Raw genomic sequence first — 22433 nt, forward strand, 5'->3', positions numbered from 1 at the left:
GATGGGAGTACCAGACCACCTTACCTGTCTCCTGAGAAATCTGTATGCGGGCCAAGAAGCAACAGTTAGAACCGGTCATGGAACAACCAATTGGTTCAAAATAGGGAAAGGAGTACGACAAGGCTGTATACTGTCACCCTGCTTATTTAACCTATATGCAGAGTACATCATGAGAAATGCCAGGCTGGAAGAATCACAAGCCGGAATTAAGATTGCAGGGAGAATCATCAATAACCTCAGATATGCAGACGATACCACCCTAATGGCAGAAAGTGAAGAAGAACTAAAGAGCCTCTTGATGAGGGTGAAAGAGGAGAGTGCGAAAGCTGGCTTGAAACTCAACATTAAAAAAACTAAGATCATGGCATCTGGACCCATCAGTTCCTGGCAAATAGAAGGGGTAGAAATGGAAGCAGTAACAGACTTCATTTATTTGGGCTCCAAGATCACCACAGACGAAGACTGCAGCCATGAAATTAAAAGATGCTTGCTCCTTGGGAGGAAAGCTATGGCAAGCCTAGATAGCATATTAAAAAGCAGAGACGTCACCTTGCCGACAAAGATCCGCATAGTCAAAGCTATGGCTTTTCCAGTAGTAATGTATGGCTGTGAGAGCTGGACCATAAAGAAGGCTGAGCACCAAAGAATTGATGCCTTTGAACTGTGGTGCTGGAGAAGATTCTTGAGAGTCCCCTGGACTGCTAGGAGGTCAAACCAGTCAATCTTAAAGGAAATCAACCCTGATTGCTCATTGGAAGGATTGATAATGAAGCTCAAGCTCAGATACTTTGGTCACCTAATGCAAAGAGAGATCTCTTTGGAGAAGACCCTGATGCTTTGAAAGATTGAAGGGAAAAGGAGAAGAGGACAGCAGAGGATGAGATGGTTAGATAGCATCACTGAAGCAATGAGCATGAAACTGAGCAAACTCAGGGAGGCAGTGAAGGACAGGAAGGCCTGGCGCGATATGGTTCATGGGGTCACGAAGAGTCGGACACGACTTAACGACTGAACAACAACAATTGTCATTTCTCTGATTAAAGAAATCAGTTTGGCCATCTCAGCAAGTTCCATCATCTTCACCAACCATTCCTCCATTGTGAGTAATGTTGAATAATCTTGCTGCAGTTATCATATACCAAAACAAAGTTCCATGACTTTTTTCCAACTGTTTGTCCATCAATTCTGAAAGAAAGACCTCTGGTCTTAATTGTATATTAATCCTTAAAATCCTCTGAATCAGTGTATGAATCCAAAATTTTCTAGCTTTTTTGCACATCCACCAAGCATGATAAAATGTCCCTTTTTGTTGTTCACATTTCCAGCATAAATTTGAAGTGCCTTTAAACATTCTAGACAATTTCTCTGGTGACATATACCAATGGTACATCATTTTCTAAAAATTCTCCTTAAGGTTATGACATAATGTAAATTTTAGTTCTTTCAACTACATATTTTCCCATTGTTCCAACCATATATTATAACCAAAAGTTTTATCCCACTTTATCATACATTCTTTCACTTGTTCTTCTTCCATTTCGAATTTCAATAGAAGTTTATACATTTTAGCTATTACATGTTGATCATTTGTTCACAATTCTGTTTCAAGCTTAGTCTTATAATGTTCAAAACCATAAACTCTTTTGTCTACTTTAAATCTTTCTAAGAACTGTAGATAAGAAAACTATTGGCAACTATATCCCTCTGCCATCAGTTCTCTCAATTTTATTTTATATTCCCCTTGACAAAGTTCTAGTATATCACGATAGATTAGCCATTTGTGTTTGCCTGTTATTCCTTTTCTATAAAATGCTTCTTGCGCTGAGAGCCTCAAAGGTGTTTTTGGGCACAATCTGGGTTTGTATCTATTCCATATTCTCAATATGGCATGTCTAACATAATGATTTTTAAAATCCACATTAACCTTGACTTTGTCATACCACAAACCTCCATGCCACCCAAATCTCAGGTCATGTCCTTCCTTTTCTCAGCAGCACCCACTCTTTCATCCAAACCAAACAGCAAGCTGCAAAATACAATTTCAAATCAGGTAAACCTAATCCTCCTCTTTCCTTTGCATCTTGTAACACCTTATATTTAACTTGTGGTTTTTTCCCCTGCTACACAAATTTAGACATATCCTTCTGTCACTGTTCAAATGGTGCGTCAGTTGTTAAGTTGTTAAGAAAGGTATTGTCTGAAAGAAAAACATCATCCTAGGCAAGACATTCATTTTTATCACAGAAATTCTCCCCAGCAATGACAATTGTAATTTCTCCCATCTTAACATGTCTTTTTTAACTTCATTCCATGTCTTAACATAGTTATTTTGAAATAACACTCAATTCATATTTGTCATAGTGATACCCAGGTATTTTACTTTCTTCTCAATCTTAAAACCCATTTTATTCATCAATTCTGTTTTCTGTTCTATTTTTCTATTTTTGTTAACATCTTCGTCTTCTGTTTGTTAATCTTAAAACTGCTAATACATCAAATTCTTTTAGTTTTCCCATTAATATTTCAATTCCCTTTAAAGGATCTTCCCAAACCAACACCAAGTCATCTGCAAAAGCCCTTAATTCATAAGTTTCTTTTTTAAACTTTACTCCCACAATCCTCTCATCTTGTCTTATATCTCAATTCAGTATTTCAAGAACCAAAATAAACAGGAGAGGAGAGAACAGGCATCCCTGTCTTGTTCCTTTTTGTATCTCACAAGGCTTTGTTAGATCTCTGTTAACAATTATTTGTGCTTTTTGTGAAGTGTAAAACAATTTTACCCATTTTATAAAGTTCTCTCCAAAGTTCATACCTTCCAAAACTTTGAATAAGAAAGCCCAGTTCCAACTGTCAAAAACCTTACCTTCTCTTCTATAATTATACTGTACTGCTATGAAAAGTAGCATTATCATCTAGGCATCTGATCTGAGTTAAAATATATGCTGTTAGTACAATCAGAATCTATTCCCCAGTGATATTCTTTATACCAGGAACTAAGAAACTGGCATTTTTCAGCCCTTTTGGTTTTCTACTTCCATAAGCCAAACCAGTGTAACCTGTGGTCTGGTATTATAGGAATTACATTACAGGAAGATCTGAGGGGCATCAAATTGCCTATCAGAAAGGAATTATTTTGGAACTAATACTGGATATTTTTAATATAGTTTACTTGCCTGTAAGAAGAATGAAGTTGATATTTTGTTGTTTTCCTTTTTTTCTTACCTTCATGCTCAAGCAAATTGGTGACATGATCTGAGATCAATCTATTAAGTAAATAAAACCTTCCTTTGATGGCTCAACTAATTGATCACCTAGCCCATGAGATGGGGGAGAAATGTATTCATCCAACACAGTTAAAAGAACAGAAATGCAGTTATATATTAATCTCAACTTATGTAAAGTTGCCAAATAAAAATTCACTGAAGGTTTGAGAGGCACCAAATTGTCTATCCTTTTATATGAAATATATGATATCATTATATCCTATTACGATATTAGGGAAAATCATATACACAAATACACACATACATGTGTGCACACACACAAGGTGAGATACACACAAAAATGTCCATAATCTGTCATGTAGTCTTTTTAAAATTTGGGGGAGCTGGGGGAGAGAAGACTGATGCAAATTCAGACAGAACAAAATGAAGACTGAAAAAAATAAAAAATGATAAATTGACTATATCCCACATTTGTAGCTTTCAAGTCCATATTTTGTATTTATTTGTGTTTTCCACCTACAGTAACTTTTAAATTAAGGAATATGTCTCACTTTATTAATTTAAAACACTTCATATTACTGCATAATATTTAAATATTTTCTATTGTTTTCTTTGCTATTGTATTTTAAGCTTAATTACCTAATGGAGAGGTTTTATTGTGATTCGGAAGTCCCACAAGTATCCCATCATTTACTGAAAAATTATCACAAAGGCTAGAATATCTTAAATGCACTGTATTTAAATTCCTTATTCTTTTTAAAACTGTAATAAAAAAAGAAAATATGTGCAATCAGCAGGAATTATAGAAAGGAATAGATATTGAAAAGAAACGAATAACAGTATACTGAGTTACTGAAAGAACTGGATGGGAGAAGGAAGAAATCTAAAGATATTTAAAGGCAGGGAAAAGTGAGAGGAACAAAAAGCAAACTCTTTTCATTTATGGAATCTGCATGTTAAGTCATAGACATCTTCTAAAAGAAGCAACACATGGATATGCTTGATGCTTTTTTTGGTGCTCATCTATCAAGATGGTCGTGGGCCCATTTGCCAACCCCAGGTCTAATTCCATTATAGAACAGTGTGTCTTGCAATATCATCTCCTGGCAGTGAGAGAAAAAAAATCATTAAGTATTGAGCTCTAGTTTTATTATCTAAAAATAGATATTAAATAGATGTTAAACTGTATTGTGATATTTGAAAATCTAGGGAAAAAATCAGAACACTCATGGAACTCAATAAATCTATTCACTTGAGTAGGCATTGAAAAAAAAAACAAACTATGCTAGAAGCTCAGCCCTTACATTTAATTACTCATACTATTTTGATTGTTATCAAGGAAATCATTTGACCTCAGGAAGAGAAGTACTAGCTCCCCACTAGAAGTAATAAGTGCAGCAATAACTCATAATTCAAAATTATCAGTTACAGAAGCAAGTATCACAAATGAGCTTTGATCTAGAAGCAAGCTCGCCCGAAAACCTGATAAGAAGGCTTCAGAATGCCATCTTAGGGAACTATTTTTCTCCCATGGAAGGCTTTTTGCAGCTTTCTATAGGGTTCAGATACTGCGAGCTTGATAAAACCCATCACTGCTGCCAAGATCAAGATACCTCCTCTTTTATTCGCCCAGCACTTTTCCCTGGCTGACCATATGTATGTCACTGCATTTTGGGAACATATAAAACAGTGGCAGGGAGTGAACTGGCAAAGAAAGAGTTAACAACAAGAAAAACAACAGGGCACAACAGGCTTTATAGGTTACCACCAGGCTTGAAATGAACCAAGACCAAAAAGTTCCTCCAAGATACATAACACATGATCCCATCACTAGGAATTATTAACAATGTAGTTGCCACAGTTTGAACTAACTGTAGTTCTCAGGCTATCCTTAAAACTTTGCCCATGACACAACACACTGCAGTAGTTCATACCTGAATTAGGGGTAACCATTATCAGCCTAATAATAATATAGGGTAACTGCCTACCTGCTATTCAAACTTCAGTTCTTCTGAAAAATTTGAGTATTGCTTTCATCCCAAACAATATTTTAAAAGACAAAAGGAATGTTCAAGTGGTGATAACCAGCACATTCTATGAGCAACTGGAGAGGACCATCTTGCACAGATGCCATTAGTACATGGGATTGGTACCACAAGCTGAATTTTGGCAACCGCAAAGCACTGCGACCACTGCTTATTGCAGACACTGAGTATTTGGAAGAGACTCCATTAGGCTCCTCCCTGATTCATTGGAATATAACCGGGCTAAGAGGTAAAGCACAATCAGACTTGGAAGACTCTGTTATTATAGTCTATCTCAATAAAGTATAGTTCTCAGCTTCCAGTGGGGTCTGTTTCCTGATCTGGTCTACCCCAAAAGGCTGATACTGAGTATCAGTTGGAGCTATCAAAGAAAAGAAGATGTAGGAAAAAAATTATTTACATTCGATTTGTCATTTTTAAGCATAATCATTAAAAAAATGAATTAAATCCATTATAAATGAGCTGAGCAGTAACCCTTAAAAAGAAAAGCAAGCTGTTGTTAATGTCTCTGCATTCTCAAACATTCAGAGTACAGACATCCTCATTCTGCATCCACAGGCAAAATGTGGTTCTAGCTCACATTCAGAGGTAATCAGATCTCAGTTCCTCCCTTGCCAGAGACAGAAAAATCTACTCCTTTAAAAAGACAGAGGTGAAGCTTGAGGGGGAAATGGAAGAAGCTTTTTGATGAGGCAGGAAAAGCACAGGACTAAGATGATTCTATAGAGCTTCTGATTAAAGCTTGAATCTACCAGGAATCTGGAAGGCGTCCAGGTAATTGAGATAGAAAGAAGATGTAGTTCAAGGGAATTCTAGTTCTGAAGAAATAAGTAACAAGCCTAGCCAGGAACCTGTGCTAGAAATTAGATTATTTTTCTCTGCTGTGTATCTTTTATTTCTCTATACAAATTCAGTAATATCCTTCAATTTTTCAGGTTGGTAGGGAAAACCTAATGCTGACTTTAATTTATACATTGATTTCTAATATAATTTGAATCCCACTCCAATTTCTTTACACTTAATTCCCTTTTATTTGCAGCAGACCAGAACTCTCTTGTAGTCTGGCCAGAATATAGCATTTGCCTTTTATATTTTGCAACTGATTTATAAAATGAACCATAAACTATCAATGTGGTATTAATCTCATTAACCTTGAATGTTTACCTTTTAATATTTGAAGTAAAAAAAAAAAAAAGGATTCTTACTCCAGGTAGTTCTCATTTAGCAACCAGAATTGGGACCAGCAGCTCTGTCATTAAGTGAAGCATCACTAAGTGGGAAATCACATGACCCTGACTGTGTTTTTCTTTTCCCCACTCCCCCACACTTTGGAATGCTCACCCCAGTGCTGGGATAATTAGCAAGAAGGGAATTAATGTTTGCATTTACATTCATTAGAGAGGAAGGGATTAAAAGAGAGTAAGCAAGCACACAATGGGGAATACACCAGGCTGTTTGCATAGCGCACTCATGGCTCCCAGCCCTGTGTGCACTTGGGGCTGCCAGCACCACCTCATTCCTTTCAGTGTGTATCCCCATTGTGTGCCTACTTACTCTCTTGTAATCCCTTCCTCTCCAATCTCTCCACTCTATGGGGTGGGGGAGAAGAAAAACAACAGATTAGGCATAGGACGACATGTACTGGCTGTTATGGCGATCATGTGACTGTGGGACACTGCAAAGGTCATAAATGCGTTCATGGTCATACATTTATTTTTTCAGCACCATCATAACTTTGAGCGGTCCCCAAACAAAGCAGTTGGTAAGTGAAGCCTGCCTGTATTTTTATTTCTTTCCTTTAAATAAAGCTTGATTTTGTATATCTCTTGTGAGATTGGTCTATCTCTCAAAGAATACGGTAGTGAATCCTCTAAGCTACATAACCAGAAGGTTACATATAGAAATTATTTCCTCCGCCCTTTCCATTATGTTTACCTTTAAATCATCAGAAAGGTAGCATGGCACCTATCTTACAATGAAAGTAGGGTAAGGTTGCCACATGAGGTGACCTCTTGAAGACTTGGGGTGGTAATGGGAACTGTCAAGTTACTATCTCAAAGAAGAAGCTTTCAGACGCATAACTATCTTAAAAGTTATTAATGTTACAGAGGAAAATCTAGATATTGTGTAAAATGGAAAAAATCCTCACTAGAATTGTGAAAATGTAGGTCAAAATACATGCAAGTTCTATGGAAAAAAAATTGTCAGCTGATGTCTTTTATGTACTGAGTACAGTACATTTATTTTTAACCAGCTGTTTCATTAACAAAGAAAGTATGAGTAATTCAGGCTTTTCCTATTTTTTCCTAGAATTTTATCATTTGAAGAATATATATATATATATATATATATATATATATATATATATATAATGACTGTATATGCTTCAAGAATATATATATATATTATGACTGTATATGCTTCAGAGATGAATTGGAAGAAGTGATTTGTGCCCAGCCACTCTCTACTGTTTATTAAAGCAGCCCATCTTCTTTTCAGGCTTGCCTATGAATCTGGAAAAAAACATCTTAGGAACATGAGCCAAAGTCTAGAGCACTTCTAAATCATTTCCAAAGTGTGCACAGGCCTAATATATATCACCTGCTTATTTACAAGTATACGTTTTTTGCCTGAAACACACATTTCCCCTGCTTGTACTGCATGAAAATGGGGCATTTGTGCAGTATTTTTCTTTAAGGGAGATGCTTCAATTTTTTCAATTTTCATAGACAGATGGATGCCTTAAAAAGAGGCTGCTGTAAGATAGATAGATAGATAGATAGATAGATAGATAGATAGATAGATAGATAGATAGATAGATAAATTCATTTGCTGAACACAATACATATGTGCCTGAAATGATTTCTTTAGACCAGCGTTTCTCAGCTTCAGCAACTTTAAGCTGTGTGGACTTCAATTCCCAGAATTCCCCCAGCCAGCTGCTGCTTCAGACTTTGAAACTTTTCTTATGCAACATTGTGACTACATAAATATTTTACTTCCATAATTCATTAGAACCTTAAGTCAATATTTTATTATGTATGAACGACTTTCCCTCTCTCTACCTGCATTTCTCTATCCTGTCTCAACCAACCCCATCCACCATGGCTCATTTATGTTCACCCAATCCATTTGGTGGATATTAGGCCAGGGAAAGGTGAGCTGGATAAGGGCATTCCCAGTGGAAATCACTACTTGGCTACCTTTTTGTGTCTCCATTCCTTTTCTGTTTCGTCCTTAACATATTTAAGCTTGAGATCATCCTGCAAAGAAACAGAGTAAGAGTGAAGTGTTTAAACCCAATTTATTTCTCAATTATTTAGTCTTTAACTTCAAGAACTACTTAATTTTATAATCCTTCCAAGATTTCATGAATCAGTTTATATACTTTTACTTAAAATACCTCGTTAAAAAAAACCTGAATAACTGTTCCCTAATAAGAATAATGTTCCCCTTATTAAAAGGATAGTACCAAAACATAGACATATGTTTTTCTCGGAAGACCCAGCAATAACTGTCTCTTTCACTTCATCAATAAGACAGACAGAGTTATCAATTTAATCTTTGTTGCTAAAAGGCAAAACCATTTACTGAGAGATACACATGTATGCTCAGTGTAGTTAATAGGTACATTAATTATGGAGCTAAATGAAACTTTTTTATATTACCAAAGAATAAATTAGACTATGCTTTAAGAAGTACTTCTAAAATATCCTAAACTTTTACTACCATGAATAGACAAAAGAGTAGCCTGTTGTGAATGATCTGATTTCAGGGGAAGTAAGAAAGGGATATATCATTATTATGAAGGACCCTTTTAGGTCCTTTTAGACCTAATATATAACATAGAGCAGTGTTTCTGAACCTTGGCAACTTGAAGATGTGTGGAGTTGAAGTCTACACATCTTCAAGTTGTCAAGGTTCAGAAACACTGACATAGAGTAATAGATTTATTTAAGAAAGAGCACTGTTGTTGATATTTACAGAAACCCAAAAAGGAGTGTAATTTTATTTGACAAAATCTGTTTTTTGAGAGGAAACCTATATAAAAATCTAACTAAGTGCTACACTTCTCGTGTTCAGCTCTTGGATGCATGCCTCATCCCTGGCTGGAGAAAAGAACACACAACTTGCAGACTGTCACACAGTTTTAGGGGTGATCAGTGTTGCTAGGGAACTAGTAGCAGCTGGGAGTTAGAAAGTGACAAGTGAGAAAAGAAAAGAAGCAGGGGAAAGTGGAAACTTACAGGGTCAGCCACTTTAGACTCAATCGTATGCTGTTTAATGGAAAGGGGAAAGTACAGAATTTCAGAGTGAACAAACCAAAATCCTGTGAATTAATTCTGAGCAGAATTGGGCAAAGAAGGACATTTGTGCAATGGTTTTGAATACAAAACCAGTTGATCAACTATAATTTTATCACTGCCACCTCCCCCTGCCATGCAAATATGATTACTAATCCTACCACCTACACACCCATAACCAACATGCTATTCTCTTTCACAGTAAGCAACATTATGCAAAGCACAGAAATTGAGTAAGAATAAGAAATAGTAAGAAAAAAAATAGATTTAAAAAATATAACTAAATAAAATGGCGATTCCAGTCGCCATACCTCTCCATACTTTTCCACTTTTGCAAACCATCATTGTTTTCAACAAATCCACACAACGCTTTCCTTTTGTTCTTTAAAATTCACACCTCTCCCTTTTGGGGGTCACGTTGATCAGTTCCAATCAAGATTTTCTTAGTTTTCCCCTCCCTCTCATCCGTTCACACTTCCTTACTGTATTTGTTGTGTGATTTGATCCTAATTCATTCTTTCTGTATGAACCAACTAACTTTGCTTGATTTTCTTGCTTGATTTTTTTCCTATGTTACAGTTGTTAGCCATCCAACAGTATGTAAGATAGGCAGTTATATAAATCTAATAAATTAATAAACAACGTTTTTCATTCTTGCCATTCACCTTAGCGTTCAGCCCACATTCCTTCAAACCTCCATGATTCCTGACCCCTCATTTTCTTGTCAGCACATATGCTTTTTAAGTAGTTTTCTCTTCTTGTCATGGGGATCAGTGGCTGTGAAAGTCATGGAGATCAATGGCTAGTGTCCCTGACTACAGTTTGGCTGCCTCTGAAGGCCATCTGCTGATTGACTATATGGCTCCCCCATGCAGTTGGTTGGTCCCTGTGAGAACAAACTGTTGGACTAGATGGGCCAGAGGTCCAGTCCAGCAGGTCACTGCTTATGTTCTTGTGTTCCCCTGATATACCCAATACTCATTTTTATCTAACAAGGTAGGCAGAAGCAATCTCTTATACACAGCCATATTTACTTCTTTGGACAAGCATACGTTCTTTGCAGCAGACAAATTACCAATCACAATTTTTCTAACAGCATTGCCACATCTTAAGTAAGACTAGGAAGCTTACACAGCTAAATTAATTCTATATAGGTTAACGTATAAATTGGATCAACTCAAGTGCTGGAGGGGATAGATGTCCAGGGAATGTCGGGGGGGAAAGGAACAGCAGGGAAAGATAAATTATAAATTGGCATTCAAACTAACAGCATTTGGTTACATTATCATGATATCTTAGTTAGCATCCAATAGGTTTAATCCACAGCATCAAAGAAAATAACCACAACAGTTATGTCTGACTTGTTGAGAAGGGTATTATACATTTAGAAGAAAGGTGCATATTTGTAAAACTTCCATTAATATGGCATAAAAAGAAAATTAAAAAATGAAAGCCAGTGTTCAAAAGCTGGAAAATTTCAAAAGAGAATTGCATCTGACCTTTTGCTTTGAGGCAGAAATCATCAAGCCATCCTGCATTGGACAGACTCATGCTAGCCTTAATCTTAACCAGCTGTTGGGTACTGTGTTGAATTAGCACAAGTAGGAGCCAAGGAATAAATTACACAAGGTCAAAACCAGGAACTAAACAAAGTCCAAGCATAGAAATACATTGCATCCAGCATAAGCAATACATTAATGAATAGGTAGTAATAATCAGTGGCTTCTAACTGAATTCTCAGAATCTTACTTAAGATCCACTTGTAAAATTGTTACTCCTGAGAAGACTTTTCTTACTACTTTGTATTTGTTTTTGATACTTACTTATTGTTGGAGATCATTAAATAAACACTTCCATTCTGAAGAGTCAGCTGGGCTTGTATCCTATGCCATAGTATACCACAAAACTGGATAGAGACTTAGCTTTCCTGCTGGAACTAATAGGGAATTTTCTATATCCTGAGGAGATGGTTCAAAGATGACTCCCTCAGGTGACTGAGATCCTTTTGGGCAGCTTTAATTTTTGTAAATAAATTGCTTCTCAGGAAACTATGAATCATCTTCTCAAATAATTGAATCTACTTAGATATCACAAAGACTATAGGACTGGCTGAATTATGAAAAATTGCCCATGAAATCCAAAAGTTTATTTAAGGATGTAATAAGTAACTTGCTTAACTAAGCTAATGAAATTGATTTTATTTGGAATTCTGAGAGTGATTGTTGCCTTCCCTTGTTTTCCCTACATATACCTTTTATATCTTTATAAAAGGCACTACCTTGACATGGTTGTGGGGCTTGCATGCTCCAAGGAGGATGAGAGCTATGCCAGAGGTTCAACCATACTGGACAGGTCTCATCAGAGGAGCCAGATGAAGGGTGTCTCTCCCATAAACAATATGGTGAGACGTAATTTATAGAAACCTATAGGGGATCAATTGTTGCCTGGGTCAACAAGGACCATGCTAGGTGTTTTAGTTCCTGGACATATGGTGACAAGTGGGCTACAGGACTCAGGACTGTTGGCTGAGCAACCAGGGACAGTAGCTGCAGGACTACTGGAAGAAAAGTTGTTTACCTGTCGCAAATGTACAAAGATTGAAAAGAAAAAAATGATGATCTGCTATTACAAATCAAGTCCAACGAGAAGAGGTTATCTGAGAAGAATGCACCACTTCTGGAAAGAACAACATCCAAAATCAGAAATAACAGAAGAGAGGCTAGCAGATCAATGGTGATCTATAACATGAAATAAAGTATTCACTGAAGTAGAATTGGAAGAGTTGCAAAGGTCTACCCAGGGCAAAGAAATTGAAGCCTTGCCAGAAGTTGCTCAGAGTGCAGAGGCAAACCAAGGGGAGTCGGCAATAGAGGAAGCCAGCAGAGCTATTGAATTACGTTCATTCCCAAAACAGGCATCCTCTCCTCTGCCTTCTCATCAGAAAGAACAAAGCCCTCTAACTAAAAAACAAGAGGAATTGAAACAAGGAATAATTGAGCATCTAGAACAGCACAAAAAGAGCAGAATAAGGTTGCCTACATTGAAGCTTGTTACAAAGAAACAGCTAGCATGTATTAAAAGATGCCAATACTATAATATAAAATATAAGCAACAGCTCACTTCAAGAAACAAACCAACTGATGTACAACACAGCTGCAGTTATAACTGAATACCTTGGATGGAAAATCAAAAAACAAGAAAAAAAGCCAAACAGTGCACCACCAAAATGGAAGGTCAGGTTGGAAAATAAGATCAACATGCCAAGATCAGATGCAAGCAAGCTGGAACAGATGAAAGAAAAGAAGTTGAAGGACAAGACCAAAGAATACCCGATCAAGAAATATTACCTACAAACAAGGAAGATTAAAGAAGTACTGGAAATAATAAAGCACCAAATAGCAGCCATAGCCAAAAACATCAGCAGATACAAAGCTCGAACTGCACACTACAGGCAGAATCTCCAATTTCAGTCAAATCAGAAATGTTTTTACCAATCCATCAATGGAGAGATTGCAATGAACCAGTCAACACCTGACAAAGAAGAAACAGTGCAGGTCTGGGACAACCCAAAGAAATACAACACAAATGCAGCTTGGATAAAGGAGGTGGACAAGAATAAAAAAGAAGCTGAAATGAAAGAACTTGTAATAACAGCAAAAATGGTGGAGAAAAGGGCAAGGAAGATCAAGAACTGGCCAGTACCAGCTGAAGATGAACTGCATGGTTTTTGGTTGAAACATCTGACTGCTCTGCACCCACTCATTGCCAAGCAGTTTAACCACATACTGCAAGGAGGTGAAATTGAAGATTGGTTAACATCTGGCAAAACCTACCTGATAATGAAAGATCCAGCAAAAGGGGCAGCACCAGGCAACAACAGGCCAATTATCTGCTTGCCAATAACTTTTAAATTGCTAACTGGTGAGGTAGCTGATGCAGTCCAACAGCACCTAGTTGAAAACAAGCTCTTTCATCTGAGCAGAAAAGAAACTGCCCAAACAGCAGAGGGACAAAAGACCAGTTCCTAATTGACAAGATGATTTCAGAAAACTGCAAGAGAAAGAAGACCAACTTGAATATAGCTTGGATTGATTACAAGGAGGCATTCAACTCCGTGCCACATGATTGGATAATCAAGTGCCTAGAAATAATAGGAGTCAGTAGAAACATCAGAAGCTTTGTGCAAAGATCAATGGCACAATGGAAGACACAGTTGCTGATCAATGGTGATAGACTGGGAGAGGTTAATATCAAGAGAGGAATCTTTCAAGGAGACTCGCTATCACCACTACTCTTTGTCATTGCATTGATTCCTCTGTCAACAATACTGAACAAGTCAGGCCATGACTATCAAACATCAAAAACATCTGCCAGGCTATCCCACCTCCTTTACATTGACAGTCTGAAGCTGTATGGAAAACACCGTCTGAAATGGAATTGCTGCTCAACACTGTCTGAATATACAGCCGGGATATTGCAATGGAGTTTGGACTGGACAAATGTGCCACCCTTACCATCAGCAGGGGAAAAATCATGAAAATTGAAGGGAATCAAGATGCCCTATGAAATTAGCGTGAAGAGTCTGGATAAAGAAGATCACTACAAATACGTGGGAATCCTTCAGGCTGGCAACATCAAGCACATTGAAATCAAGAAGAAGGTTAGTTGTCAATACATCATGAAAGTGAAGAAGATCTTAGTCCAAACTCAGTGGAGGAAATATCATCATGGCAATTAACACCTGGGTGATTCCAGTCATTAGATACACAGCTGGAATAGTGGACTGGACTCAAGCAGAACTAGAAGCCCTGAATAGGAAGACCAGAAAAATAATGACAGTGAATCATGTCCTTCATCCACACAGTGATGTCGACAGACTCTACTTACCAAGGAGCATAAGTGGCCATAGAATGTTGCAAGTACACCATTGAAGAAGAAGAAAGAACATTAGAAGAATATCTGAGGAACAGTGAAGCACTGAAACTAGTGCACCATGAAGGCTTTTTTTTTTTTTTGGTCTGCGCTCAGTCATTGCTGACCCTGCAGTGACTGCTTGGACGAGTCCTTGCAGTTTTCAAGGCAAGTGTTTTTCGGAAGTGGTTTCCCAGAGCCTCCTTCCTAGAGCAGAGCCCAGCTGGCGAGCGCAGGAGGCGGGGTTTCCATTGCTTCACGCCCTTTTCGGGTGCGCGCAGTTTTTCGCGCTTACCGGCAACTGCTCCCAACTCCTTTTTTGCAAGGCGCTGCCAGCATTTTTCCTCCCACCGGAGTGAGAGTACCCATTTATCTACTCACGTGAGTTTTCAACCTGTTGGGTTGACAGGAACTGGGGAGGAAACAGGAGCTCACCCTGTTTAACACGAAGGCTGGACTCGAACCACTGAAGCGTCGACCATTTCTGGCCGGCAAGAAAGACCAAATGAAGAATGGAAAAGAGACATGGCAAGGCAAAGTATTACATGGCCAGTACACCAAAAAAAAAAAAAAAACTAGCAAGCAAAGCAGATAACAAGAAGACTTGACAATGGCTAAGAGCAGGAAAGTTGAAGAAAGAGGCAGAGGGGCTAATTCTGGCTGCACAAGACCAAGCCTTAAGAACAAATGCATATAAAGTCAGAATTGAGAAGACAGCAACAGACAGCAAATGCCGCCTCCACAAAGAAGCTGAGGAAACAATGGATCACCTAGTTAGCTGCTCCAAGAAGATCATACAGACTGACTACAAACAACGGCATGACAAAGTAGCAACAATGGTACATTGGAATATCTGCAAGAAATACCATTTGCCTGCAAGCAAGAACTGGTGGGACCACAAAACAGACCAAGTAATAGAAAATAAAGAAGCTAAAGTGCTCTGGGGCTTTAGAATTCAAACAGACAAGCACCTTCCACACAACACCCCATACTTAACAATTATTGATAAGAAAGACAAAAAAAGTCTGGATAGTGGACATTGCAATACCTGGAAACCGCAGAATAGAAGAGAAAGAACTGGAGATACAAAGACCTGCATATAGAAGTAGAACAACTATGGCAAAAGAAAGCAAAGATAGTATCAATAGTAATAGGTGCCTTGGATGCAGTCCCAAAACATCTGGAGCACCACTTGAAGACTATCGACATTGACAAAATCACCATCAGTCAATTGCAAAAGGCAGCTTTATTTGGAACAGCTTACATCCTGCAATGATACCTTTAACACCATCAAACAACAACATCTGCCTATCCCAGATCCCTGGGAAGGACTCGATAGGTGGATAAAAATGCCAAATCCAGTGTAAGCACCTGGCTGTGCAACCAACAGCAACAACAATAATAATACACCACCCACCTCCCAGCAACCCTGGGCAGTTTACAAATTGTTAAAAACATTTCAAAACAAGAAAACAACACAAAACAAAAAGGAACAGAAATGGCAGAGCTAATAAATCCAGATGGGAACAAAGAAAAAGAAGAAAAGGGAGCTTCCAATAAAGGAAACTCTAACTCTTTGTCACTCTCTAGTGGCCAGATTTTTGCAGCCCAGGTATGGAAGCCCTAAATAAGATAATAATAATCAATATGGTCAATGAGAAAGTTATGATGCCTTATGCCTCACTCTCTTCTTAATAAATTCATAATCCAGGACCACTGTGGATGATTCTGAATATAGTCTGTCTTACCCTAAATTGCTGCTTAACCTCTCCCCACCATCAAAAATTAATAAGCCTATGGTTTTCCCTATAGTATTCATAAAAATAATAAGGAATATTGAAGGAAAGTAGGGGAATATTAATTCTAAGCTTATATATATATATATATATATATATATATATATATATATATATATATATAAATTCCACATTAGAATCTTAATGAAAATATAAAATATATCAATCCCAATGGGAAAATTAAAATGCTACCAGCATATAAAATTACTTTCCACTAACAGCCATTCCTAGCAGTTCAAGATAATTCCTAACAGCCACAAAACAACCATTAGTCACTCAAAGCAATACTAATATGCTGCAGTTTTCTAACAGATATAAAATAACACAGTACACAAGCAATAAAAAGTAATAAAAACACCCACTAGGTAAGAATTCAATCTTTCATTTTAAAGGGGGTAAAAATGCTTAAATAATAAGTGTGACAATGCATTCAAAGAGACAATGGCTACAATCCTAAACAATATTCAGAAATTGCTTCCTGGGTGTTATGGATTCCTATTTAATTTTGCAATTAAATAGGTCTTCATCCTTTAACTCCTTCTAAACACCTCTAGGACTTGCTGAGTAATGAGCCCACAGTCTGACAGAAAGGGATGGCCCTTTCAACCCAAGCATTAAAAAAAACAAAACCCTAATCTATTTTTACATACATCATAGTTTCATGTAATGTGCTCCATGATGAGTGGAAGTCATCTCGAGATCCAGAGTTTGACCCCACTTTGCGGAGTTTCACATGGGTCAAGGATTTTACACAGCACAACAATGTAACGGTTGCCATGGCAGTAGCGTATCAGCCAACTTCTGATGCTCATGACCCTGAAAAATGCCAGCTTATGCTGGTATAACTACTATTCGGGTCTTGAATCCAGCAGAACACCTACCAAATGGAAGAGGTCTAGGAACAGATAATACCTCAAATTGTGCCAACAAGGAACTTGGATTTCTACCCATTCTTGCTGTAGGCATACAGAGGCAGCTCCTGAAATGTAATTTTGAAAAAGTCCTAAGAAGCAGTTTGAGGAGGGGCTGACATTCAGACAGGGTTAGAAAGCCTCTCTCCATAAGCAGGATCCAAGTCATTGTGTCTTATCCCGTTAGTATATATCAATACAACTCATAGGAGTGAGCAATCTGAGGCCCATTAGCAATATACTCCAATACTAGTATGTAATCTCAAATATATTTTTTAAAAAGTCACCCCAGATCTTTCACTGACCACAGGAAGCCAGAAGGATTTTGGATTTGGTAGTAAATCCACCACAGAGTTTCTCCCCCCTCCCACTTCAGATGGTTCTGTTAAAAAAAAATAAATCAATAGATATTTGCCATAAATTTGAAGCTTGTAATATGGAGAGAGAGAGAAACAGAGAGAGATATATAGCTTTCCATAACTGTTTTAATAAAATGTCATTATTTTTCACATACTGAGTATGTCATCCATTCAGCTCAGATAAATATAATTCTGCACAACTCAACCCAACACTATATTATTTTATGAGATCAGTTTATTGGCATATTGCTGACAATCAATTTCTTCCCCGCTCATTTTAAATTAGCATTCGAAATACAGCAACATTCCTTAATTGTAGTGTTGTAGGCCCCATAAAGTGGCTCACATACCTCCATTCAAGACAACCTAAATGAAAAAAAAAAAGTGTTTTTCCATATCTAACCATTCCTTGCTATTCAGAAACATCTGCACTTGTGATCAGGGAGATTTTTGTTAAATTGGAAAATCTTGCTTTTTGTGGGAAGGGATTTCCCAAAAAAAAACAACCCTGATATATACAGAGAGAGAGAGAGGAAGAGAGAGCACAGGGGAGGGGGAAACAAGGAGAGAACTAGAAATCTATTAATATTTGCAAAAAATTAAGTTACGGGAAATTTAGGGCACTTCCACATCATCAGTGCATCCACTGCCTGATCCCTCAAATAATCTATTAGCATATTTTTTCCTACCAACCTTGCAATGCTAACAACAAAGAGAAATAATTATTGTCTTACTCCAAACTGGCACAGGTTTTGGAAAAACTAAATTTCCATCACCCTCACTCCACATACAATGGATATCAATTGCTTGAGTTTCCTTCCCCCAATCTTCCCCACCCCACATTTCACTTCATTCATGTTGTGTGACTTTGTCTAGCTGCATTTTATAAAAAAAATCCCTTCTCACCCCTATGGTGGTATGTATCTTCCTCAATCTCAGGTCCTGTACCAGAGGCCTGGGAGTTTGAGGGTTCTTAGCTGTTCTTAGCACTGCACTTTTCTGGACAGAGAGCTCTGATGTTGTTCCTGGGATCTGTTGGAGCCACTCTCTCAGTTAAGGAGTCACAGCCCCAAGTGCTCCTACCACCACTGGGACCACTTTGGCCTTTACTTTCCACATCCTCTCTAGTTCCTCCTTCAGACCCTGGTGCTTCTCCAACTTCTCATACTCCTTCTTCCTGATGCTGCTGTCACTTGGCAATGCTACATCTATCACCACCGCTGTCTTCTGGTCCTTGTCTACTACCACGATGTCCAGTTGATTGGCCAGTACCTGCCTGTCTGTCTGGATCTGGAAGTCCCACAAGATCTTAGTCCTGTTATTCTCTACAACCTTCTGTGGCATCTCTCATTTGGACATGGGGGGGGGGGGGTCTAGCCCATACACTGTGCAGATGTCCCTGTACACAATGCCAGCTACTTGGTTGTGCCGTTCAGTATATGCTGTTCCTGCCTGCATTTTACACCCTGCCACTATGTGTTGGACTGTCTCTGAGGCCTCTTTGCACAACCTGCATCTTGGGTCCTGTCTACTGTGGTAGACCCCTGCTTCTATGGATCTGGTGCTTAGTGTATATATTTTGTTATGTGAGGAGTTGCTTAGCCATCAGGCTACCCTTTCTCTTGAAAGGCCTGCTACAGTGACTAAAGTCACATTGAGGCATGAGTACCCAAACATGGAGAAACAAACAGACTGCATACAAACACCACAAAACCACAGGAGTCCAAATACTGATCTACAGCAGTTTCAAAAATATCACTCTTGAACACTGACTATAATGTGAAATCATGAGTTAGTTTGAACTGGCACAGGGTCCTAGTATGGAAGTGTCCATATATTACTTTTTCTTTTTGCAAATAATTAGTAGATGTATATAGAGACCATTAGAAAAGAATATACGTAGTTGAACACCAAGAGCTCCACAGTATATAGAGACCATCTGATCTCTGAAAGCTGCATCTATAGCTGCAAAAATGACCTAATTTGTTTTAGGTTGTCCCAAAATCAGTTGCTCAGATAAGAAATGGATCATGAAAAATGGAACTCTACCATCCCATTTTCTTTTTTAATAGAACAAGACATAATCTGCAAATAAATTAGATAAGAGGAAGAGATGAAGAACACTTGATTTCAGACAAAATGAGGTGCAAAGATTTTTTAGCTATCTTTTTGAAATATACTGTATTTAATTATATTAAACAGAAATATTTAAATATATGTTTAACATATCCATAACTTTTTCTTTTTTCTTTTTTCTTTCTTTCTTTTTTTTCCTTTTAAGCAGAACAGGCTTAAATTTGCTGGATAGCTACAGTTAGTTGCAGCAAAATTATTTTTATCATGAAAAAATATGTGTTGAACATTTCAGAAAGATGTTTTGAGGAGTTTTAGGCAAAGGAAAAGAGTGTTGATAAGAAATACCAACTTGAGGTTGGTATTACTAGACATTGTGACACTGATTTTCAGAGATTAAGGATAGTAAGAAGACTAAGATATTAATACACTGACCTTTTCCATCAAAGAAAGCACTTGTTGAGAAGTAAACTAGCTAAGGCAGATCAGAAAACATAGTTGGAGAACTGCTGACAGATTGAGAAGTTGGAGTAAATGGTAACATTGAAGAAAAGGAATCTTCTCCAAAGACCATATCTGAAGGCTCACTAAGGAGACGATATTGAACATCTTATGTTTTATTTTTTAATAAAATCATGCATTTTATTATGATACATAATATCATAATGCATAAGGAAAAAGATACATAAGGGAACTATCACAGATAGAAGTTTACTGTTCTTCTTCTGTAATCCAGGCACTGCTTGTATGCTTTCTTCGCCTGGGGAACTAGTAGCTACAAGGAACTGATTTAGATGAAGAAAACAGATACATACACAAAAGCAAAGCAAAAAAGTCAGAACTGGAGCCTTCCATTGATACTCTACCTAAGAACAGACACACAGAAATACTTCATCACCAGTCTTGTTGCACAGATAATTTATTCTTCTATTAATCTTTGCTGAGAATCTCTGTCATGTTGATGTATTCACTTATCAAAGCAGAACTGTTAGTAATGGATGGGAGAGAACAGGGCTTCCTATTCAGCAGCAAGAGACTAAGACTGCTTCTTTATCAGAGATAGGAAGGAAACAGGCTGTTAAGAAATCCCCATCCATAGTCTAGCTGTTGGCAACCACTGCTCAGTTCTTGCTGGTCCATGAAAATGTCAGAAAAAAGAGGTTAATCTTCTCTTTATTTTACCTCCCTTGAAGATCTAGCCTAGCTGTTATGCATTGGAAAGACCTTTTGGCTATTCACAGTTTTCATTTGCCCAAAACAACTGTGTTGTTCTGCCATCACATTCAATGGTAGTTAATTTGGCAGAGCAAAAATTATTCTTCATAATTGCAACAGAAATATAGCTGAAGTAAGCTGTATATTCTTCATAAGAACACAAAGAGTCCTTGATAGGAATAGTGAGCCATGCTGTGTCATGGATCAATTTCTCAACTGTGGCAAAAGAAATCTAGTAATCTATGATGAAAATGATGGTTGTACTCTTCAAGCTTCCTGCTGAGAATGAGTCAAATAATTAAGCAATAGATATTCTCCCTTTTCTTTGATGGACTTGCTACTTTTAATTCATTATCATTAGGTATGGCAATGGCCACCAATTTAACTTATTTTCAGAGGTAACTAGACAAATTAATGGAGGATAGGGCTATCAATGACTGCTAGTTTTGGCGGCTGTATACTATATCCTGAATTACATGCAACATAGCTCAAACATTAGTTGCTAAAGAGCAACAGTGAAAGAAAAGTATCATCTTTACGTACTGCATACACCTTTCCTAGATTCATTTTATTATCCCATATAGAACACTGAATATTGAACTAGGCAGGCTTGTGGTCATGTTCTTAAGATTACAGAAATAGAAATAGATTTTTCTAGATTTCTAATTTTTCTAGAAATAGAAAAACCAAAAGACCATATTTCGTATCATTGCCCTTCATGTTCATGCCCTTCAGCCTATCTCTATTTCTGCCTACCCTGCTGGGTCAAACATGCTGGGCATGCCCCAGGTCCCTTCTTTGAAGTAGTGACATCTAATGGGACCTAGGTCATGTGCCTTCTCTATTGCTGTGTCTGCCCCTTGGAAACAGCTTCCTCCCTGAGGTCCAGGAAGCTCCAACCCTATTTTTTGTAGAGCTGTGGAGAGTTGGCTTTTCTCCCATTCACTGAGGTAGGGTGGTAATTGAGCCTGTCTCATTGGGAGATTGCTATTCCTTCCCTCAGCTATCTGTATGAGTATTACTGTGGTTTATTAAGTGGGATTTATATTACTTCTTTGCTGTTTTGTATACATTTCTTGAATAAGAATACAATACAATACATTTCTTGAATAAAGAATCTCAATGAATTTTAGAAAGCTGAAATGTTACACTTAGAAGTAGACATTACTAAGTAACCCCCTTCAATTGTTACTTGAGGACTCTAGCCATGAGAAGTAAGAATGGGGATAAGCACAGTAGCCTAAGGTGACAGTCTGCAGAGAAAAGTAATTACCTACTGGAGTTTCTTTTTGGGATTTCCAACTTTGAAAAATCAGGGTTCAAAAAAGGATAGAAGATTCCATTCTACTAAAAGTACCTCTGCTGCCCCCCTCCCCCCATCACAAGTTATGTGAATGATGATACAGGGAAATGCAGCTAGTGTCTTTGTTACTTCTCCTATTCATTTTGTGTAGACATTACAAATTTTGATAATAACTAGAGTAGGCTTACTTTCCATGGAATATAATCTCACATAACCATGTATATAGTTGCAGCTGTGCATTAGATAATTGTTTTAGATTTGGTTATCAGCTTTTTAAAAAAACTCATTC

General features: G+C 37.6%; 1 protein-coding gene across 1 annotated transcript in view; it reads right to left on the minus strand.

Annotated features, from left to right (window-relative positions):
- Nucleotides 1–8463: 8463 nt before the first annotated feature.
- The window catches only part of CNBD1 (cyclic nucleotide binding domain containing 1), a 159391-nt gene continuing 145421 nt past the window's right edge, over nucleotides 8464–22433 (minus strand). The window contains exon 11 of the mRNA XM_088149275.1: nucleotides 8464–8535. Coding sequence (XP_088005401.1) covers nucleotides 8464–8535 — 72 coding nt within the window. The remainder of the gene's footprint in view (nucleotides 8536–22433) is intronic.

The sequence above is a fragment of the Python bivittatus genome, unplaced genomic scaffold, assembly GCF_059951505.1.
Source record: "Python bivittatus isolate LINGU-HERP-01145 unplaced genomic scaffold, Pbiv_v1 ctg000590_np1212, whole genome shotgun sequence".
Lineage (NCBI taxonomy): Eukaryota > Metazoa > Chordata > Lepidosauria > Squamata > Pythonidae > Python > Python bivittatus.